At 39.2% G+C, this 24,468-nt stretch overlaps 1 protein-coding gene across 9 annotated transcripts in view; it reads left to right on the top strand.

Moving 5' to 3' along the window:
* The window catches only part of LOC130922538 (mitogen-activated protein kinase kinase kinase kinase 3-like), a 95,550-nt gene that overhangs the window by 65,127 nt on the left and 5,955 nt on the right, over positions 1-24,468 (top strand). For 3 of the 9 annotated variants that reach the window (XM_057847332.1, XM_057847330.1, XM_057847336.1), the window contains 18 exons: positions 1,989-2,027; positions 2,681-2,746; positions 6,328-6,379; positions 9,303-9,675; positions 11,424-11,533; positions 13,414-13,455; positions 13,524-13,608; positions 13,807-13,886; positions 13,966-14,026; positions 14,103-14,220; positions 17,679-17,737; positions 17,836-17,939; positions 18,035-18,212; positions 18,523-18,591; positions 18,658-18,750; positions 19,595-19,665; positions 22,021-22,076; positions 22,160-22,195. In XM_057847332.1, coding sequence (XP_057703315.1) covers positions 1,989-2,027; positions 2,681-2,746; positions 6,328-6,379; positions 9,303-9,675; positions 11,424-11,533; positions 13,414-13,455; positions 13,524-13,608; positions 13,807-13,886; positions 13,966-14,026; positions 14,103-14,220; positions 17,679-17,737; positions 17,836-17,939; positions 18,035-18,212; positions 18,523-18,591; positions 18,658-18,750; positions 19,595-19,665; positions 22,021-22,076; positions 22,160-22,195 — 1,692 coding nt within the window. The remainder of the gene's footprint in view (positions 1-1,988; positions 2,028-2,680; positions 2,747-6,327; positions 6,380-9,302; positions 9,676-11,423; positions 11,534-13,413; positions 13,456-13,523; positions 13,609-13,806; positions 13,887-13,965; positions 14,027-14,102; positions 14,221-17,678; positions 17,738-17,835; positions 17,940-18,034; positions 18,213-18,522; positions 18,592-18,657; positions 18,751-19,594; positions 19,666-22,020; positions 22,077-22,159; positions 22,196-24,468) is intronic. The other 6 variants (XM_057847334.1, XM_057847333.1, XM_057847338.1 and 3 more) reach the window with 4 other exon arrangements.

Raw genomic sequence — 24,468 nt, 5'->3', positions numbered from 1 at the left:
AGCCTTAGCTTTTTTATCGACGTGACTGACAATGACATTCTCCTGTTTCAACAAGCTATCCTTTACCATCAGCCCTGTCTTTCTTATATATTCTCTGGATGTCCTATGTCTCTTACCGTTCTTGGGGGTAATTTAGTTAGCTTTGTGTAGCGAGCGCAAATGCTACTCAGCGACAGCCAACGAACACTTAATTTTTTCATTGGTAACAAATCTTTATAATTTATATACACTTCCCCCTTACTTAAGTTTTTTTTTTTTTTTTAATATATATGTAACAGAAACAGTAACAGTGGCAGTCAGATACCATTGTAATTCTTTTCAGGTCATTCATTGTCAGAAGCAGTACGGCACAACGTTACGCTAAAAAAATAAGTTAAAAATATAAAAATGGCTTACCTCTTTGTCCTCTGAAAGACCATGACAACCCAACAAAATGTTAACTGGTGTGAGCTGGTGTTAAAGTCCGCGCAAGTTGATTCGGTCTTCACATTTTTTCCTCCCGAGTTTTTGGTTTCCGGAAAAGTATGAAAAAAACATCCTTCATGTCTCGTAATGTCTAGAGTCGTTTCTACAAGTTCCAAAAAAGCAATGCGTGATTGGCATGTTCGTTTTTGAAAGATTACCGGAGAAAAGTGGCACAAATTACGTTGTTTCTGGGTCTATAATGTCCCACTTCGGCTTTACTTCCGCTTTACAATGAGACGTCACGGTCTAAAATTAGCATGCGAGCTGTACGCCATTAACTTTGTATGTCTGGCTACCACTGTATTTGTAATGCCTTGGTCGCCCCCTAGCAGAGGTTGCGCTAGGCATTTTCGTTGTCTGTCATTTTGACTGACAGGGTCATAAAAATCCAGTCATAATCTATTTTTACCCGTCACTTAAAATTTTAAAATGATAATGATGACATATTCAATAGTATTTAGTTTTCATTCATTTTTAATTAATATTGTAACGCTTGCTTGGCGGCGAAAAATTAGACATGGAAGTCGTGGTATTTTTCTCCCTCTTTTTACTCTGCATACCGCCAACAACACCAACAAAACAACAACTCCGCCCCCAAAGAAAAAGAGGCAACTATATACACCCCAATCACCAACGTCACACAATGATCTTAATTGTGGTTGTCAGCCCAGAATCTTCTAAATATATATTAAATGCATCTTACCAGATATAAAATGACTACTACATAGTCTGTGGTGATCGTTTGGTGTCCAGATTTCTTGTCGAATTACAGCAGTCCATCTCGCTCTCCTCTTCGGGTCTCTCAGAATACGGTAGAACTTCAAGTCTCTCCGTCTATCTTCTCTGTTACTGCAACCAAACGCCACACACGCCTTCACCATTTTGATTATTAATGTTAACGAGCAGAAAAACACGCCGTAATCGGAGGCATGTACGTAGCGGTAATGTGTAAACACGACGAGCTGACGGACAATATGGCGGCTCCAGTCAGGGGGGCGGAGATGTTACGTCATGTGATTGGGGTCTATACACAGGCGGCAATCCAGTCCACCAATTGGATGACGCGCTGGCACACCGGGTGCACCAATAAGAACCTCGCGTTGATGTGTCAATCACGGTGCCGCCGCCAGACCCCGGTGACGCTACAATATTCTGACAGAATAGCCAATGACGTCATGCATTAAGAGAGACAATAGCTAATTAATATGCTCACTCGCCACCCTGTGGTCTGGGGTGTGAATTGCAACCTGTCAAAATGACGGACGGACTTCAGTTTTTTCCGTCACCGTTTTAAAAAACCGGTCAACGACGGAAAATATTCGGTTAACGCGACCCCTGCCCCCTATTACTCTTTTGGGGTAACCTGTGTAAACGTGATTCATTGTGAACATTTGGCAGTGGTTGGGGCATTCTGGTGGCCCTGACAGTTTTAAAAGTCCATCCGGGCCATTTATAATGTCCATCTACTGTCTTGATTGTTAAAAATGATAATAATCTTCCCTACTTGTTCCTCAACAAAACAGGAGTCTTCTCAAATCGGTGGAGGAGGAGCTGCAACAGAGGTGAGTCCAGTGTCCTCCCTGACTCGCCACCTCTTGGCAGATTTTTTTCCCTGCTGGCGCTCTAATCACCATGTTAGCCAATCATCGCTAACCCGCGACTAATCAGGTCTGGATCGCACTCAGCTAACGAATCCACGCTGTTTGGGTTTTGGCTTGTCGTTTTAACGTCATCGGGTTGGAAGGTTTCACTTATTTGCCGCTTGGAGTTTGGCTTCTACACACTGATGCTCACACTCCACACATGCACGTGTTTCGAGTTTTTAATTCAACGTCTGCTTTAAATTCCACTCGCAATTCTGCAGGGGTTCCTCTCGCTTTGTTTCCTAGCTGTCGCAACACTCATTCTTGATGTTGTCGTAATGAGTGTCATTCACATTTAAAGCTTATCCTTGCTGGAGGTGTTATTGACATACATTTCGGCGCTCTACCACAGGGAATCAAGCTCCGTTGTCTCCAATTGTTCTGTTTTGAATTGTTTGGAGCGTTAGCGATTTGTTTGTGGACGAAGCTTCACACAGCTCTAATCCCTCCCACCCTTTACCTTTCCTTCCTCATCTTCCTCCTCTTTCTGTTGTCATCTCCGATCACCTTTTGCTTGCATCCTTTTTTTCCTACCTGGAATTCCCCTCTCCTATCTCCACCTCCGCTCCCAGGGGCCATGTGGCACACTTAGGGGAGGATGAGGATGATGATGGTGCAGATGATGAAACTCACACTCAGTAAGTTGCCCCTCACTCCACCCCATGCGGTCGTAGAACAGGAGGCCTCTCCGTCTCGGTTTCCCTCCCTCTCTCGCGTGAGAACGAGGATGAGGTGCGGAGGAAAGAGGAGGAAGGCTTCCTGTTTGTGTTACAGTTTCATCCACGCATCTTATGCAGCACAACGCACCATCACGACCCCTGTGCTATGTTCTCGTGTGTGCGTCTTGAATGTTTCTCATCTAACAATTGCCCTAACCCTAAACAACACCTGGAAGCCAGTATTTTCGCACTTATTTTTGCAGCTTTTGTTGGTGTTTTTCCATCAAACCACATTTTTTTTTAAAGAAACACAAACAGCTCTAACAGAATGCTCATGTAACCGACTAAAGCTGTGTGTGCATGGTGACTGGATTCCAGCTTAGGGTCAGCGTGTAGTCTTGGTAATTGATCATTGATTGCTTTTCCCGCCTCTTCAGTCTGCTGCCATATATCTGTGTTTCCTTGCTTGTGTGTGCATTGATGTCAATGCTGCTCGCTACAGTTCATTATAAAAGCAAAGTTGGAAGGGGCTCGTTTTCTGGGCTTTGCTTTTTTTTTGTATTTCCCCGAATCTGGATAATAACCATTTTTTATAGACAAAAAGTTAGCAGTTTAACTCGTTAACTTCCAGCGTGGACCTTGATATTTATCCCATAGGGCAAGTGACTAGATAGAGCTAGACTGATGAATAGCTCCAGATGGATGGATGGATAAAGAGCTAGAGAAATTGAGCTAGAGAGATAATGGAGCTAAACAGAGCTAGAGTGATCGAGCTTGATAGATAGGTAGCTCCAGATGGATGGATGGATGGATAGATGGATAGCTCCAGATGGATAGCTTCATATAGATAGATATCTTGAGATATAGATGTATAGATAACTCGAGATAGATAGATGGATAGATAATTTGTGATAGATGTTTAGCTCCATATGGACGGATAGATAGATAACTCAAAATAAATAGATGGATAACTCAAGATATAAATTGATAGCTCCAGATGGGTTGATGGATGGATAGTTAGCTCCTGATATATAGACGGATAGATAACTCGAGATAGATGGATGGATACATAGCTTTAGATAGATAGATGGATAGATAGAGCTAGAGAGATCGAGTTAGATAGGTCAAGCTAGACAGAGCTAGAGAGATCGAGCTTGATAGATAGCTCCAGATGGCTATAGATAGCTTCAGATAGATAGATAGCTAGATAAATCCGGATGGATAGGTAGATAACTCGAGATATAGATAGCTCTAGATGGATAGATGGATGGATATATAGCTCTACATGGATGGATACATAGCTCCAGATGGAGAGAAAGATAGCGCCAGATAGATAGATAACTCGAGATATAGATAGATGGATAGATAAAGAGCTAGAGAGATCGAGTTAGATAGATCGAGCTAGACCATGGGTGTCCAAACTTGTCCTCAAGGGCCGCTGTGGGTCTTGGTTTTTGTTCTTACCAATCGAGCACAGACAGTTTAACCAGTTTAATACCTGACTGTAATCAACTGATTACACTTGGGAGACACCAGATTGGTCAAAGATGTCGTCTTGTTTTGTAGGAATGAAATCCAGCACCCACTGTGGCCCCATGTGGAATAGTTTGGATACCACTGAGCTAGACAGAGCTAGAGAGATCGAGCTTGATAGATAGCTCCAGATGGCTATATATAGCTTCAGATAGATAGATAGCTAGATAAATCCGGATGGATAGGTAGATAACTCGAGATATAGATAGCTCTAGATGGATAGATGGATGGATATATAGCTCTACATGGATGGATACAAAGCTCCAGATGGAGAGAAAGATAGCGCCAGATAGATAACACGAGATATAGATAGATGGATAGATAAAGAGCTAGAGAGATCGAGTTAGATAGATCGAGCTAGACCATGGGTGTCCAAACCTGTCCTCAAGGGCAGCTGTGGGTCCTGGTTTTTGTTCTTACCAATCGAGCACAGACAGTTTAACCAGTTTAATACCTGACTGCAATCAACTGATTACACTTGGGAGACACCAGATTGGTCAAAGATGTCGTCTTGTTTTGTAGGAATGAAATCCAGCACCCACTGTGGCCCCATGTGGAATAGTTTGGATACCACTGAGCTAGACAGAGCAAGAGAGATCGAGCTTGATAGCTCCAGATGGATATAGATAGCTCAACATAGATAGATAGCTCCAGATGGATAGATAGCTCCAGATAGCTTCAGATAGATGTATAGATGTATAGATAACTACAGTATGTATGTATGTATGTATGTATGTATGTATGGATGGATGGATGGATGGATGGATCAAGATATAGATAGCTCTAGATGGATGGATAGATAGCTCTAGATGGATGGATACATAGCTCCAGATAGATAACTCGAGATATAGATGGATAGATAGATAGATTGTTCCAGATGGATAGATACAGATAGATCGAGATAGTTAGCTAGCCAGACAGACAGCCTTTATTGTCCAATAGTGAAATTCGTTCTCAGTCCATCATCAACATTAATACAAAGCCACATAACTTCATATTAGTCTAAACTAGTCCTCAATTCAGAAACAAAAAATAAAACAATCATCACCTAAGATAAATGCATTTATTAAGGAAAGAATAATTAAAAGCTGGCCGGCTATAACAAATATCCTCGAGTGCACCAGGTGCCTTCAAGAAGATCTGCTCCGACCTCTCAACGCTTAGACTTTTTCTTATTTCAACTACGAATAAGCCAAGTTAACCCATCAAGTGAAGTTGTACTAGGCAGCTGTGTTATCTGTTCACGACCTTGCTTCTGAGAAGCTGAGAGCTGTACTCTGAACATATCCAAATTAAGTCAGAAAGACAAACAATACCAAATTGAATGTACCAAGTAAAATGAACAGTACCCTTTAAAAATTCATTATCCAGCTGCTTTCCATTCTCATTTACGTGTTCATATCAGTCACAACCCTCATTAACCAGCTAGTTACAAAACATTTGCACTCCTATGAAGCAAGAATGGAGTAAAATCTCTGTCGTTTCATGCTAATGCTGACAAAATTGACTCATTAGTGACAAAACTTTCATTGCTAGCACTAAAATTCCCAGAGATTTTACACCAACTTGCTTTATTTGCGTGTAGAAGTTTAAGATGTTGTGCTTCTTGTCGTTTTAATCCTTAAAGGAGGCATATTATGCAATTTCACGACAGGGTGACAACTTTTCCCAACATTCCGGTATGGTGCTAACAGAAGCTAGAGCTGGTAATTAACTGTTAGCTAATGCTAATCTGCGCTAACACTGCAGCTTTGCTTATCCTGTACTTACATGAAAATTTATGCTTGGCAGAAACTATTATGTAAATGTTTGCAAAACAGTCACACGGTCATTTCACTTGGTGTAATTTCACATTTTATTCATGTGTAGACGGTCCAGACACGAAAGGCAATTTTCTGTAATATGTCCCCTTTAACTGATTAATGATTGATCGACAAATTAAAATACGATTGTTGCGTTCTCATTGATTTATAATGTGTCGTCATGCAAAATCAATGTCTATTTCTCTCAATCTTTTCACTGTGTAGTAAGATGAACACTATCCTGAGGCCAAAGGTCCCGCCCCCGCTTCCGCCCAAGGTATGTGTTATTTATCTTTGTTTGAAATCAAGAATTGAAGTGAAAAAAAGTATATATATTCTATTGTTTACGAATAGCCGTTTTCACACTGTATTTTTGAATTCACACGAGTATATTTTTAAAAGTAAAATATAATAATGCCGTCTTTTCCTGGTGTTCCACACATTCTTCTACCTCTGCCTTGTCGTTGTAATGCCATATGTCAAATATAATCGTGATCGAAATGGATGATTCCAGCAGAAAGAGGGTAAAAAACTTCACGGATGCAAGATGGGGGCCACTGACGCGAACTTTGACTGTATTTTTTCAGTCACTTCGGGAAAATTCATTTAGTCACGATGCGACAATGCTGCCATCTGGTGTTGACGAGTACAACAGACGTTATGGCCCACAGAAATCAAGGGGACGCCGGCGTCTCCGATTGTACAGCGCAGAGTGTAAAGGGTTAAACCGTTTCATCAAGATGAATGAAAATAAATCATAGAACTTTCCAGAATAGATTGTGTTCATCTAACTTTATTTGTTCATTCCCTGAAACGATTTCAATACAAAACACAGTAGTAATCTGAGATAAAACACATTTTTTTTTCAAATGACTGGATGTCTATTGCTGTCAATATCAGGCAATGAGTGAACAATACTTAAAATTAGGGCTGTTGAATTTATCGCGTTAACAGGCGGTAATACATTTTTTAAATTAATCACGTTAAAATATTTGACACAATTCACACATGCACGGAATGACCCGTACATGCGTTGCCTCAAACAGTTTACAGTGACGCCGTTTTAACACATTGGAGCGCAAAGGCAGAGAAATGTGAGTGGACACACCTTTTATTGGCTTAAGCTTTGGCAGCCGTTATGCATTTGGGCAGAGCAGGAGACGATCTTTTTCTTAACACGCTTAATTGAACACAACGCGGAACATATTGTATACTATTTGCAGCCACTACTGACAGTCATGGTTGCTCCACTTCCCATCATGCATTTGGTCGGAGCAGGAGATGATTTTTTTCTTAACCCTATATTGCCAAATGTATCACATTTGTTACACCTAAAATTTCATGATTTTGAGACTAATTCAGAATTTACCATTTCTTTTTGAAAAAAAAAAATCATGGATGCAAGTCACCACATGCATCTACAGGTTCCATGGGAAAAAAAAAAACAGGATTTAGCAAGGGTTATAGATATCTGAGCGCTTATTACACATATTCATTTTGACTTTTCAGAATTTTGAAAAAAAGGTTTCATTAGGACCTTATTTTTCAAATTTTGGGATTCTCTGATGATTGCTTCATATTGCTGGCATTAAACACGCCTAATTGAACATAACGCAGAACATACGGTATACCATTTGCAGCCATCACTGACAGTCATGGTTGCCCAACTTCTAATCATGCATTTGGGCGGAGCAGGAGACGATTTTTTCTTAACATGTCTAATTTAACACAACGCAGAACATACTGTATACCATTTGCAGCCAACACTGACAGTCATGGTTGCCCAACTTCCCATCATGCGTTTGGGCGGCGCAGGAGACGATCTTTTTCTTAACACGGCTAAATGAACACAACGCAGAACATTCTGTATACCATTTGCAGCCACCACTGACCGTCGTGGTTGCCCAACTTCCCATCATGCATTTGGGCGGAACAGTTAAGTCGCTACAGGATCATTTATTGAAAGCACAACAAAAATAATATTCCTATCTCTCAAAAAAATAATCACAAAAAGAAAAGCGCTCAATGCAAAGAGAACTGGCATTGCCAATCAAAATAGATATGCAAAATACACATAAAACTTACTCAGAATTTGCCTTGGCTAGATTTCTAATTAATTTAAAATCCGCCATTAACACCTTGTGGTTTATTTCAGTCACTACCTTACGTAGTTAAAGACACTGTGGAAGAACGGCAGGGAGCCCGATGTGACTTCACTGCTCGGCGAAGTCAACAATGGCGAGCTATTAGTTTTATTTTTTGATTGAAAATTTTACAAATTTTATTAAAACGAAAACATTAAGAGTGGTTTTAATATAGGATCTTTCTATCCGTGGATCCCTTTAACAGAAAGAATGTTCATTAGCGCTGCAATGATTAATCGATTAACTCGAGTATTCGATTAGTAAAAAAGATTCGAATTAAATTTTGCTGCTTCGAGTATTCGTTTAATTATTGTGGCGTTGTCATGGTTTATTTTGAAAGGGTTTGCAATCTGTTTTATTGATTTGAGTGGTTACACTGCCCTCTAGTCTTCCTCATTTCACATGGCTGAATCCAGCTGCTCCATGTTAAGACAACCATAGTTTTTGTTTCCGCTGTTTTTTTTTTTAATGCATTCGTAATTTAGTTCATGGGTATATTTAGCCGTTTTTTTGTGGGTATATGTGTCTGAGCCATTTGTTAAGAGCTTGTTTAAAAAAAAAAAAAAAAAAAAAAGAGTTAACGTTTTATAGCATTTAAGCTAGCGGACTTTTGCTATGTAAGTTAGCCAATTGTTCTTTTGTTGTACATAGATCCGTATTTAATTGTTTTTCTATACCGTTTGAGGCTCAGGTATTTTAATTATTCATGTTACTTATCCGATTACTCGATTATTCGACAAACTAGTTCATCGATTAATCGACTACTAAAATAATCGATAGCTGCAGCCCTAATGTTAATGCCATCTTGTGGATTTATTGTTATGTGCAGTATGTTGAATGTTTATGCCAGTCTTGTCTTTCCATTCCAACAATAATTTACAGAAAAATATGGCAGATGGTTTGAATTGCGATTCATTACGATTAATTAATTTTTAAGCTGTGATTAACTCGATTAAAAATTTTAATCGTTTGACAGTCCTACTTAAAATTAGTTCAACACATTGTCTTTTTAACAAACATACAAAACTAGAGTGATTCTTTATCTCCATTCCCCAGCCCAAGTCCATCAGCTCGCCGCAGCCCAAACAGGACGACGGCCAATCGCACAGCGAGGACGACGGCGGTGGCGGCAACAGCGGCACCGTCAAGCGCTGTCCGGCCCCTCAGACGGCCAGCCCCGCCAAGCCCGCCTCCAATGTGCCCCCGCGACCGCCGCCCCCGAGGCTGCCGCCGCACCGTCGCAGCAGCCTAGGTAACGAGACCGCGAGCGAGCGCTCGGACGGCGACACGTGCGCCCCGGAGGACGATGGGAGCTTTAGGCATTTCTGGGAGTGGCTCCACACGCCTCACACAGAGGAGGAGCTGGAGGAGGCGTGGGAGGTGCTGAAGGAGGTGAAAGAGGAGCAGGAAAAAGAGGATGAGGAAGAGAGTAAGAGCCAGTAGCTTGGTAGCATCCTTTTGCCCCGCCCCTCCAGTTGTCCTCCCCTACTGATTTATCTGTCCCATGAGTCCATTAATGGTCCATTAATATCAACACTTTAAATGTCTCCTGAGTTATGTTCGGAATCACTCTCTCTCTTTACTATATAGTGCCCTACTATAACCTGTAGGCCAGGGGTCTCAAAGTCAATTTTTCAAGGGGCACCTGGAAGTAGTTTGCGCTGTATTCACTTTAAAAGAGACTAATGTCGCTCATTGACTTCAGCTAAGTTGTTTAGTTAACCTTAGCTAACTGTTGTTGCAAAAGTTATGAGCTTGAAATAAAGTAGACAAAAAAATTATTAACAAACAAGACATAAAACATGCGTGGGCCACGCTTTTTTAAAAAAGTAAAATCCAATTATTTTGGAAACTGTCTTTAGGACTTTTTTTTTTTTTTTTTAAACTTTTTGTTTTTTAATATATTTTTAGCTTTTTTGTGTACATAAAATACCCAGGCCATATTATGTGCAGGGCACATTTGTTTTTAATCAGTCATCCACCCACCCATCCATCCATCCATCCATCCATCCATCCATCATTCTTATTTTCAATTATTATTTAAATACACAATATTACCTCAACATACGATTGGTTCGACACGCCTTTTCGATATCTGACGAGAAAATAAGTGAATCATCACATTTCATATTTTGTAAAAAATATTTTGTAAAATATTTGGTAAAAAATTGCTCTTTTGTCTCCTTAGGCAGAGGTTTCACCGACTTATTTTTCCCCCTTCTGTCATCGTTTGCATGCTATCCTTATTAAAATATGAAAACTTATACATGTTTGAGTGGTTTTAGTTAAAGCAGACACTGTTTTTACATCTGTGTGATTTTGACAAAGATCAGATCACATTTGATGGTGATCTTATGCAGAAATGTGAGAAATTCCAAACGGTTCAGATACTTTTTCGTACCACTGTATCATAATGATAATGGTTTAAGGACGCCGCTGTCAAATAAAGTGTTACCTATTAACTCAAATAAATCAGGAAATAAGCCGCACTACACAATAAGCCGCAGTATTCAAAATGAGGGGGAAAAAGTAGCGGCTTATAGTCCAAAAATTACTGTGATCCATTTTAAACATGTTTCTGAAAACAAACAAAAAAAAGTAAATATATAACATACTCTAGAAACGACAGTATCTCATTCTCACTTCAGAAAAGGAAGATTCGCCGAATTCCCTGCTTTGTAATAAATTCGGAACTGGGGCACTTCAGGGGCCATTCAAATTGGAGAGGGGGCGAGTACCCCTTAGGGCCCACCCTTAAAACCACTACTGCTTAAAACACTTGTAGATTTCGCTCATGAGCGCACTGTGTAAAACTGAATGATTCCGAACACAGCCCATGTTTGTAGTTCCTTTTACTCATCAGCTTATTACTATGTCCTGACACTAATTTCTGTGCACCTGATTGGTCGCAAAGTACTGTCAATCAATGAACAGTGGCCTACTCCCAATGAGGAAGAAGGAAGAGGAGAGACTTTTCTATCGTAGGGGGGGAAAAAAAGTGAAGATGAAGTCGTGGCTGCATTTACCATACGAGCCTGCTCCCCTCTTCCCTCCCTCCCACCGTCCCTCCCCCACCTTGTAGTCAATTTTCGCCTCGCTCTGTGTTGTAAGTCCGATGATACACGCCCTCCCACAGTTTCACCCGAACTTAACTTTTCTGTGTGTTGTATTTCTAAGGAAACGGGTTAAACTCCTCACACAATGGTGAGCGCAACAGTCCTGCTGACAGACAACAGTCAACTATGCCCCCTAGCGTTCCCATACGGAAGGACAAGAAAGACGTTCCGGTAAGCCTGTCGCAATATGCAATAAGTCATATTATCGCGCGGTAAATAAAAATGAGGGCGGTAATTTTCCCGGCTGAGATTTATTGCCGCATGCGTGCTGCATACACATGTGCGTGCGTGTGCTGCATGCACTCGGCACACTTGTGTGTTGATTATATTTGAGACTCCAGTAGCTTTCACAGATGTTTATTGGCCATCAACACGCCGTGGAATTAAAGTTCAGACATACAAAATAAGCAAACAATTCTATATTAAACATTGTAAAACGTTAGCATTGCTACATTGAGGCTAATGGAAAAAAGACAACTTACTTCTCCACAATGCAAAATTGCAGTCAAAAGGTGACACATCAAACATGAAAACTCACTGGATTAAAGAATTTGCAAGCGATGCGAACAAAAAAAAAAAATCTATGACTGATACAACATGACATTGACATGACAACAAGTGCATTTAGTTTTTGTTTCTTTTTACTGAGTGTAAAGCTTACAGTTAGTGGCTTTGCAAACGTACTTCTGGTGACCATTTCAAAATAAAAGCATGTCATGTTCAGATTTCTGGAGGCAATCGCATATACTTTAGATTCTACACTAAGAATAAATTTAAAATGGCAGCCATTATTAAAAATCTGATCGGAAATGATAATGATTTGGCTTCAAATTTGTTACATGCACACTTTGCCGGACAAAATGACAATCATTTTCAATCAAATTAACACTTTTAACAGGCTCTAATTGGCAAAAAAAAAAAAAAAAATATATATATATATATATATATATATATATATATATATATATACACACACACACGCATATATATTAGGGGTGTCAAACGATTAAAATTTTTAATCGAGTTAATTACAGTTAATTAATCATAATTAATCGCAATTAATCGCAATTCAAACCAACTATAAAATATGCCATATTTTTCTGTAAATTATTGTTGGAATGGAAAGATAAGACACAAGATGGATATATACATTCAACATACGGTACATAAGTACTTTATTTCTTTATTATAACAATAAATCAACAAGATGGCATTAACATTATTAACATTCTGTTAAAGCAATCCATGGATAGAAAGACTTGTAGTTTTTAAAAGATAAATGTTAGTACAAGTTATAGAAATTTTATATTAAAACCCCTCTTCGTGTTTTTGTTTTAATAAAATTTGTAAAATTTTCAATCAAACAATAAACTAGTAGCCCGCCATTGTTGATGTCAATAATTACTTACACAATGCTCGTGGGTGCTGAAGCCTATAAAATCAGTCGCACCCAAGCGCCAGCAGAGGGCGGCAAAACTCCATAAAACACAATTAACAAGTGGGCATTTCACTGTACTGCCTTTTAAATCTGTCTGAGCGGGGCATGTGTGTTAATTGCGTCAAATATTTTAACGTGATTAATTTAAAAAATTTATTACCGCCCGTTAACGCGATAATTTTGACAGCCCTTATATATATATATATATATATATATATATATATATATATATATATATATATATATACGACAATGGGTTCCTCATCTATTTCATATTCTGCACCTAACTAGCTTTAAAATGACTCATTATGCATTTTTTTTTAAAAAATATTTATAAATTTTAATATAGTTTGTGTTTTCTTTATGAATAACAATTTGTTGCATTTCAATAGGTGATTTATTAGGATGTGTTGTCACTATATTCGTGGTTTAATAGGATAAAAAAAAAAAAAACAGGCAATAATATCGCATATTGCAATAATTTATGAGACAATATATCGCCTACTAAAATTTGTTATCGCAACAGGCCTACGTTCCGGTAAGCGGATGGAAATGTATCAAGAGCTTCATGAGCCAAACTTGATTTTTCTTTCAAATTGTTTGTATCAAACAGATGCCAAGTAGCAACGGGCTCCCGCCTACACCCAAAGTTCATGTAAGTGTCTTCTTAAACTTGTATGGTAATTTATGTTTTAAGATTATTAGTATCGCCTGTGTTTGCAGATGGGTGCGTGTTTCTCCAAGGTGTTCAACGGCTGCCCTTTAAAGATCCATTGTGCCACTTCTTGGATCAACCCAGATACCAGAGGTAAAAAAAAAAATGTGACAAACTTAACTCATTGGCTACTATTGACGTCCAATCTACGTTCAAAAGGATTGGACTTCAGTCGCAGTCAATGGCAATTAATGTGTCTAGGCATCATCACACGATACGACTGTCGTCATTGATGTGCACTAAGGTCCTATTAATCCACTTCAAATGTTTTGCTGTGTGCTTTTTTCCCAGATCAATATTTAATATTTGGCGCCGAAGAAGGAATTTACACGCTGAACCTTAATGAGCTTCATGAGACCACAATGGAACAGGTCGGGTGCACTCTGTTTATGTGCGTGATAAATACTTGACAGAGTTGGTAACAACAAATTCTGCTGTTTGTCCGTGTAGCTCTTCCCCCGCCGGTGCACGTGGTTGTACGTCATGAACAATAATCTTCTGTCAGTGTCTGGTGAGTCATTACGGTGGTTACACAAATCCACTCGATGGAAGAAGGCCTTAAATGACGCTACATTGCGCGTTTACAGGAAAAGCCTCCCAGCTGTACTCGCACGGCCTGCCGGGGCTTTTCGACCAGGCCCGACAGCTGCAGAAGTTGCCAGTAGCCATTCCCACACACAAGCTGCCTGATAAAATGATACCAAGGTAACGTGTTTTAATAGTATGAACTGAACTACAGGACACTGTTGGCCAAAAGTATTGGCATCCCTGCAATTGTGTCAGATAATGCTCCATTTCTCCCTGAAAATGATTGCTTTGGTAGTATTATCTTCATTTATTTTGCATGCAATAAAAAAAAATGGATTCATTATCGTTTAACACAAAACTCCAAAAATTGGGCTGGACAAAAGTATTGGCACCCTCAGCCTAATACTGGGTAGCACAACCTTTAGACAAAATAACTGCGAACAACCGCTTCCGGGATCGATCAATGAGTTTCTTACAATGCTGTGTTGGAATTTTAGACCATTCTTCTTTGGCCAACTGCTCCAGGTCTCTGAGATTTGAAGGTTGCCATTTTCAGATCTCTCCACAGGTGTTCTATGGGATTCAGGTCTGGCCACTATAGAAGTCTCCAGTTCTTTCTCTCCAACCATTTTCTAGTGCTTTTTGAGGTGTCTTTTGGGTCATTGTCCTGCTGGAAGACCCATGACCTCCGAGGGAGACCCAGCTTTCTCACACTGGGCCCTACATTATGCTGCAAAACTCGTTGGTAGTCTTCAGACTTCATAATTCCATGCATAAGGTCAAGCAGTCCAGTGCAAGAGGCAACAAAGCAACCCCAAAACATCAAGGAATCTCCGCCCTGTTTGACTGCGGGGACCGTGTTCTTTTCTTTGAAGGCCTCGTTTTTTTTACCTGTAAACTCTATGTTGATGCCTTTTCCCAAAAAGCTCTACTTTTGTCTCATCTGACCAGAGAACGTTCTTCCAAAACGTTTTTGGCTTTCTCAGATAAGTTTAGGCAAACTCCAGCCTGGCTTTTTTATTTCTCTGGGTCAGAAGTGGGGTATTACTGGGTATCCTACCATAGAATACCTTTTCATTCAGATGCCGACGGATAGTACAGGTTGACACTGTTGTACTCTCAAACTGCTGGACAGTTTGAACTTGTTTGGATGTTAGTCAAGGTTATTTATCCACCATCCGCTAAATCTTTCGTTGAAATCTCTCGACAAATTTTCTTTTCCGTCCACATCTAGGTAGGTTAGCTACAGTGCCGTGGGCTTTACACTTATTGATGACACTGCGCACGGTAGAACCAGGAACATTCAGGTCTTAAACGTTCAATTTTGCTCCTCAAGTCCTCACAGTTCTTTGGTATTTCTTTTCTCCATGCTCAATGTGGTTGGACACAGGACAGAGGTTGAGTCAACTTTAATCCATTTTAAATGACTGCAAATGTGAGTTAGTTATTGCCACCACCTTTTATGTGCCACAGGTAAGTAACAGGTGCTGTTAATTACACAAATTAGAGAAGCAGCACATTATTTTTCAAAGGGTACCAATACTTTTGTCCGGTCCATTTTTGGAGTTCTGTGTAAAATTATAATGATTTATTTTTTTTAAATCTCTTTTGTGTTTTTTGATTGCAAGCAAAATAGATGAAGATATTACTACCAAAGCATTTATAATTGCAATCATTTTCTAGGAGAAATTAAGCATTATCTGATATACAGTGCCTTGCAAAAGTATTCGGCCCCCTTGAATCTTGCAACCTTTCGCCACATTTCAGGCTTCAAACATAAAGATATGAAATTGAATTTTTTTGTCAAGAATCAACAACAAGTGGGACACAATCGTGAAGTGGAACAACATTTATTGGATAATTTAAACCTTTTTAAAAAAATAAAAAACTTCATGAAAAGTGGGGCGTGCAATATTATTCGGCCCCGTTACTTTCAGTGCAGCAAACTCACTCCAGAAGTTCAGTGAGGATCTCTGAATGATCCAATGTTGTCCTAAATGACCGATGATGATAAATAGAATCCACCTGTGTGTAATCAAGTCTCCGTATAAATGCACCTGCTCTGTGATAGTCTCAGGGTTCTGCTTAAAGTGCAGAGAGCATTATGAAAACCAAGGAACACACCAGGCAGGTCCGAGATACTGTTGTGGAGAAGTTTAAAGCCGGATTTGGATACAAAAAGATTTCCCAAGCTTTAAACATCTCAAGGAGCACTGTGCAAGCCATCATATTGAAATGGAAGGAGCATCAGACCACTGCAAATCTACCAAGACCCGGCCGTCCTTCCAAACTTTCTTCTCAAACAAGGAGAAAACTGATCAGAGAAGCAGCCAAGAGGCCCATGATCACTCTGGATGAACTGCAGAGATCTACAGCTGAGATGGGAGAGTCTGTCCATAGGACAACAATCAGTCGTACACTGCACAAATCTGGCCTTTATGGAAGAGTGGCAAGAAATTAGCCATTTCTCAAAGATATCCATAAAAAGTCTCGTTTAAAGTTTGCCACAAGCCACCTGGGAGACACACCAAACATGTGGAAGAAGGTGCTCTGGTCAGATGAAACCAAAATGGAACTTTTTGGCCACAATGCAAAACGATATGTTTGGCGTAAAAGCAACACAGCTCATCACCCTGAACACACCATCCCCACTGTCAAATATGGTGGTGGCAGCATCATGGTTTGGGCCTGCTTTTCTTCAGCAGGGACAGGGAAGATGGTTAAAATTGACGGGAAGATGGATGCAGCCAAATACAGGAACATTCTGGAAGAAAACCTGTTGGTATCTGCACAAGACCTGAGACTGGAACGGAGATTTATCTTCCAACAGGACAATGATCCAAAACATAAAGCCAAATCTACAATGGAGTGGTTGAAAAATAAACGTATCCAGGTGTTAGAATGGCCAAGTCAAAGTCCAGACCTGAATCCAGTGGAGAATCTGTGGAAAGAGCTGAAGACTGCTGTTCACAAACACTCTCCATCCAACCTCACTGAGCTCGAGCTGTTTTGCAAGGAAGAATGGGCAAGAATGTCAGTCTCTCGATGTGCAAAACTGATAGAAACATACCCCAAGCGACTTGCAGCTGTAATTGGAGCAAAAGGTGGCGCTAAAAAGTATTAACGCAAGGGGGCCGAATAATATTGCACGCCCCACTTTTCAGTTTTTTATTTGTTAAAAAAGTTGAAATTATCCAATAAATTTTGTTCCACTTCACGATTGTGTCCCACTTGTTGTTGATTCTTGACAAAAAATTAAAATTTTATATCTTTATGTTTGAAGCCTGAAATGTGGCGAAAGATTGCAAAGTTCAAGGGGGCCCAATACTTTTGCAAGGCACTGTAATTGCAGGGGTGCTCAAACTTTTGGCCAGCACTGTAAATACTTGTAATAATGAGCTAGTTTATTTATTTATTTATTTCATAGTGTTTAACTCATTGCCTGCCACTGTCAATAATAGACATCCAATTCATTTAAAGTGAGGAGAGTGCCTGTGTCTCACTGCCATTGACGGCGCTAGACGCCTAATCTATTTTGAGCAGCGCCGTCAATGGCAGCCAATGAATTCAAAGGAATTGTTAAAGATACTATTACTATATAATATATTTAATGTATCTTTCTTCATTCGTTACAGGAAGTTTGCAGTTTCCACCAAAATTCCAGACACTAAAGGGTGCCAAAAATGCTGCGTAGGTGAGTCGGAATTATGACTTTTAAGTCTCTAATATTGTTTGTTTCTTGTATTATGAAACCACTGATTTATTTCCTTATTATTGCTGATTTGCGTACAGTGCGCAACCCATACACAGGCCACAAGTACCTCTGCGGGGCCTTTCAGTCCCATGTAATGCTGCTGGAGTGGGTGGAATCCATGCAGAAGTTCATGCTAATCAAGGTCACTACCACATGTGAATTATTTTTCCATCTCAATCGTCTGGGCTGTAAATTAACTCAAACATTTTTTTTGTTTTTGGGCGGGCGGGGAAACAGACCATCGACTTCCCTCTGCCGTGCCCGCTCGAGGTGTTTGAGATGTTGGTGGTCCCGGAGCAGACCTACCCTCTCATCTGCGTGGCGGTCAGTAAAGGGAGCGAGCTCAACCAGGTGGTCCGCTTCGGCACCGTCAACCCTAATCCCAACGCTACCTCCTCCTGGTTCACAGAGACAGGTGAGAGAACCTGCTCGAACATGCTAACTAACGTAGTGCTTCTTTAAAACTACACTTAAAAAAAAAATGTGAAAAAATCTTTAACATAATGGAGATCGAATGACAAAGCCCTAACATATCATGTTTTACTCAATTAGTGTGACTTAACATTTAAGAGCAGATTTTATCGACAATATATGTTGCATCTGAGTATACTAGTAAGTTGTAGTACCAGCCAAATTATGGGAGGGGGAAAAAGTGCTCCTTATTGTCTGAAGAATGTGTTACTTTTACTATCGGTATTCTGAAAAAGTATTCTTTCTTGACGCAGACACGCCTCAAACGTGTGTGATTCACGTCACGCAGCTGGAGAGGGACACCATCCTCGTCTGTCTCGACCGTAAGTCAGCTTCACGTTCTGATGCGCAACTTCATCACACATTTAATCACTTTCTTGATCAATTAGGGTGTATCAAGATCGTCAATCTCCAGGGCAGGCTGAAATCCAGCAGGAAGTTGTCTGCCGAGCTCACCTTCAATTTCCAAATTGAGTCCACAGGTAGGAAAAAAAGCAAAGTGATTGAACTTATTGACTGCAATACATTTTTCAGGGTTCATGCGGGTCATTAAAAATTAGTAAAAGTCATGAAATAGATTTTGTCAACATTCAGGCCTTAAAATGCATTTCAAAAAAGCAATTAAATAAATGGCATAAATTGACCATTAGATGTCTCCCAAAAAAGATGCTTGTGTTTGTTATGTGAGCAGACCATTGGCATTCATGGTGCAAAAATTAAATGAACAAATGATAGAAAAATAATGAATTATAAACTCATTACATAACTTATTCAACTGTACTGATTCAACTGATATTTGCACTTGAAAAACTTGAAGTTGTTACATTTATCATCATTAACGTATCTAGTGAGGAATCGAACTACAATTAGCCATAGTATGTTAAGTCCACGAACACATATATCGGTATCGGTTTGATATTGGTAACTTCAGTTGAAGTTGTTCTTATTTTTCACAGAATTATTATATTGGAAAAACTTGGAAGTTGTTACATTTAACATTATTATTGTGTCCAGCGGTGAATCGCAGCACAATTAGCCATAATATGTTAAGTCCACGACTGCATATATCGGTATCGGATTTTTGGAGTTACAATATCGGGATATCTGTTATCGGTTAATAAGTCATCAGACATGGTACAATTTGTGTGTGTGAAACTATCCGCTGTTGGGCATGGGCATTAAATTCGCTTCAAGTGGCATTAAAAAGCATTAAATGAGATTAGCTGATACCTGTAGAAACCATGATCCATGATGGGTTAGACATTTATCGTCGTCAGTGACAGAGAACGAATGAAACCCAATTGTTTTGTATTTTTTTCTTCCCAGTTTGTCTCCAAGATAGCGTGCTGGCCTTCTGGAGGCACGGCATGCAGGGGCGGAGTTTCAAGACCAACGAGGTGAGCCGGGTTTCTCACCAAACCCGCGTGGACCACCATGACAAATTGTTTTTTTTTTTAAACTAGTTGCCATATGGCAAAATGGCTTTTGGCATATGACACTTTTTTGACATATAGCATATTGTTTTGGTATATGGCAAAATTGCTTTTGGCATGTTTTTTGGGGGGGTATATGGCAAAATAGCTTTTGGCAAATTGCATTTTTTGGAATAGAGCATTTTTTGACATATGGAAAAAGGACTTTTGCTATATGGCATTTTTTATATATATGAGTTTTTTGGCATATGGCATTTTTTGTATATGGCAAAATAGCTTTTGGCATATGGTAGTTTTTTTGTAGATGGCCAAATGGCATTTGTTTTGGTATACGCCATTTTTGGCATGTGGCAAAATGGCTTTTGGCATGTGGCATTTTTGGGGGGGGTTATGGCTTTTTTTGGCATATGGCAAAATGCCTTTTGGCATATGGCTTTTTTTTTTTTTTTTAAATATGGCATTTTGTTTTGTTATATGGCAAAATTACTTTAAGCATATGTTAGGTTTTTTTTTTTGTATATGGCAAAATGTTTTGGTAACACTTTATAATAACTATCCGTTTTACTAGTTGATAGATCATTAGTAAATTGTGGATAAATGATAAATGTTGATTTGTGAAGTATTTGTTAACTGTTTGTTAAGCATTTACAGGGTGTTCCAATATGGTTGACCCCATTCTAAATGCCCATGCTAGTTGATGGAGCTTAATAAAACTATATACACTTTATGTTGAAGGTCATAAGTTTTATTGGATAAATATACAAATAAAAGTACAAATATTTGTTGGTTCTATGGCAGATTTTCATAAATGTGCAACATGAGCGCTGCCTGCAAAATGCCTTATCAAAATGCCTTTTCTTTTGAAGTGAATGGCATTTCTTAACCTGAAAAGATAGACATGCCAAATGTTACACACAAAAACTTGAAACGTTTCTACACACTGTGTTTCAGGTTAAGAACACCCTGTAAATGCTTAACAAACTGTTAACAAATACTTCACAAATCAACAATAAATCATTTATCAACAGTTTAATAATGATCTATTAACTAGTAAAACGGATTATTATTATAAAGTGTTACCAATGTTTTTTGGCATATGCCATTTGTTTTAGTATACAGCATTTTTTGGCATATGGCAAAATGACTTTTGGCACATGGCATTTTTTTTTTTACATGTGGCATTTTTTTGTACATGGCAAAATAGCTTTTGGCATATGGTAGTTTTTTGTAGATGGCCAAATGGATTTTGGCATGTGGCATTTGTTTTGGTACACAGCATTTCCTGGCGTATGGCAAAATGACTTTTGGCATATGGCGTTTTTTTATGTACAGTATATGGCTTTTTTGGCATATGGCATTGGTTTTGGTATACGGCATTTTTTGACATTTGGCAAAATGGCTTTTGGCATGTAGCATTCTATGTGGCAAAATAATTTGGCATATGGTAGTTTTTTTTTTGTATATGGCAAATGGCTTTTGGCATATGACATTTGTTTTGGTATACGGCATTTCTTGGCATATGGCAAAATGACTTTAGGCTTATGGCATTTTTTTAAGTACAGTTTATGGCTTTTTTGGCATATGGCATTTTTTTTTGTATGTGGTAAAATAGTTTTTGGAATATGGTTGTTTTTTTGTAGATGGCCAAATGGCTTTCAGCACATGGCATTTGTTTTGGTATACTGCATTTTTTGGCATTTGGCAAAATGGCTTTTGGCATGTGTCTTTTTTTGGGGGCAGGGGGTATGGCTTTTTTGGCATATTGCATTTTTTTGTATATGGCAAAATAACTTTTGGCATATGGTAGTTTTTTTGTAGATGGTTTTTGGCATGTGGCATTTTTTTGAGAGGGGGTATATAACATTGTATTTTTTTTAGCATATGGCAAAATGGTAGTTTTTTTGTAGATGGTTTTTGGCATGTGGCATTTTTTTTGAGAGGGGGTATATAACATTGTATTTTTTTTAGCATATGGCAAAATGCTTTTTGGCATATGGCATTTTTGCAGGCCATGCACGTCCATGCAATTGACAGCCATGCACGTCCAAAATTCCCATTCATTTTGAATGGCAGAAAAACATGTGTGATTTTTGACCATACACTTACCATTACATCGTTTTTCTGCCATTGGAAAAGAATGGGAAATTTGGACGCGCAAGGCTGTCAATGGCATCTCCTTACTTGGGTGCCAGTTGAATGTCAATGCGCTGTAAAAGCTATTCTGCCATCTACCAAAAAAAAAAAAAACACCATATGCGAAAAGCAATTTTTGCCATATAAAAATCGCATACGTTTAATTTTTTTTTTGCAAATTTTCAGATCACGCAGGAGATTTCAGACAGTACGCGCATCTTCAGACTACTGGGATCAGACAGGTGTGTGCACACATACGCACACACATACACGCCCACACATATTGCATGTGCATAATATTCTCTAATTGCCTTCTCACAAAAAGACAAAGTGACCATGACGGAGGCGTCACTCTACCCAGGTATTTTTAACTTTCTGTTGGGATTCTTGAAGCTTGGTGACTGGTTCAACATTTTGTTTATGGGGGTTTTCTTGCTTGCCGAGAGTGAAGAAACCAATGTCCTATTGATCATTATGGTATTTATATCAGGGTATTGTGAGGAGATCAGCAACTTGGAAATTGTTTTGTTTTGGTGTTTGCATGTTCGTTATTTAGTGCTGTACGATATGATGATATATATTGGCAAAACGATGTAAAACTTTCCATTGACATTTTACATATCTATAGTCGTTATCGTCGCCATAGACATGTTCATAAAATGAACATTTTGGTGCTCAATTTGTGCTGCTACATTGATGGAAATCCATAAGCCATACTAGTACCACCAATCGGCCTCAAGATGTCTCAATCTCCACCCAATAGTTAGCTAATTGGCTCCCCCTGACCAACTGTACGTGAGTAATATTGTGTAATATTGCATATCGTGATTTTTTTTTTTCATATTGTACAGCACTCGGTGATTCCATATAATTTCTTCAAAAATGGTGTTTATTAAGGGGCCATTTTCATGACAACAGCAACGGGGGTGGCAACTTTTCCAGAGAGCTCTATGGTTTAAATGGCGTCAGAATTTGCGGGGCGCTGGAAACGCAAAAATTTGCCAGGTTAGCTTGCTAAGTATTAATATGTAGATAGTACCAAAAAAAAGGCACAAGTAGCATTTATAAACTGATACAGGTAGTCCCCGGGTTACAAATGAGTTCCGTTTCTGCGCTGGCGACGTAACACAAATTTAGAATGAGCCTTTTAAGTACCCCTAAATACCTCCTAAATCTCAAAATAACTATTAAAAAACTGTATTACACGTCATTGTATTGTCCTCCCCAAGAAGTTGGAACTGAAGCCTAGCTAGACAGCGACCTAAGCTGTCCCCTTTTCCCGTCTCTCACTCGGCGGTGCGACTTCTTCGTGTGCATAAATACGTTCTCATTTGTGTGTACATGCGCTCTTACTCGCGTGCGTATTACTTGCTCTACGTTTCCTGCGCCAAAGTAAAAGCATGCATCACAAAATAAAAGTCAACAGTATTTAAAAAAAAAAAAAAAAAAATGGGACAAGATATGCGTCTGACGCCAAAGTCATGTAAATCGGGTACATTGTAACCCAGGGATTACCCGTACACACATCTCCAATACACGACACAACGTTAATGAATATAAAGCAAAGAAAGAATATAACTTGGAAGAGATGCTTGTTTAAGGCACAAACAATGTGGTGAGATGGCAAGAACCACTATGGTACACCGGCTGCCGGCGTTAGCTCGTCCGTTTAGCTATCTGTATTCACAATGTGCTCGTGTCCACATGTGATTACATCAGCAGAAAGTGCTATCCATCTATCTATCTATCTACACCTAGTACTAGCAGGGGGCGCGTCAGAACAGATCATGAAGAACCGATGTCGATATTATCTGATATCTTTTTAAAATGCTTTTATCGGCCACCCGATAATATCTGGTAGAATCCTCGTGACACCGCTACTTACCGTAATTTCCGCACTCTAAGACACGCCTGACTATAAGCTGCCACCCGCCAAATTTGACACGAAAACGACATTTATTCATAGATAAGCCGGGCTGGACTATAAGCCGCAGCTGTCCTCACTGTATTATATTTACACCAAAAGATATGAAACGGCAACACTTTATTTGACAGCGGCATCATACAACTGTCATAAGACCAAATGAACCACCATGAAGCTTTGAACCAATTGGCTGCAAAGCTTTATTGCTTCAAGAAGCTTCATTTGCCCTTCACTGCTCCCTTGGAGGAGACAGTCAACCTGTTCTGCTACCTGCTGTCAACACTGTTCTTGTCCAACATGCCTCCTAGCATGCATTGCAGCACTACAGATGTAAATAACAATCAAAATTCATGTTCTGTCCTAATTATTTATTCAGTTACTGTGTCAGTTGTAACACTTTGACAGTTGCACCATAAGACATAACTAAGACACTCTCGTGAGCATTAATGAACGCTTATAACAGATGTCATTTAGTGTTAAAAAGATCCAAACTAGACATAAATTGCATTAGTAACATAATTTGCCGGATGACACTTAATGACATCTGTCGTAAGCATTCAGTAATACCCATCATAGTGTCATGTCATAAATATGACCGTCGTATGACAGTCTTATGACACCACTGTCAATTAAAGTGTTACCAAATACCATATTAAATTAATGAAACAACTGGAACAGTAACTCAAGAAATAATTAGCACAAAACATGAA

This window comes from Corythoichthys intestinalis, chromosome 10 (assembly GCF_030265065.1).
Source record: "Corythoichthys intestinalis isolate RoL2023-P3 chromosome 10, ASM3026506v1, whole genome shotgun sequence".
Classification (NCBI taxonomy): domain Eukaryota; kingdom Metazoa; phylum Chordata; class Actinopteri; order Syngnathiformes; family Syngnathidae; genus Corythoichthys; species Corythoichthys intestinalis.
This window is presented reverse-complemented; position numbering and strand designations above follow the sequence as displayed.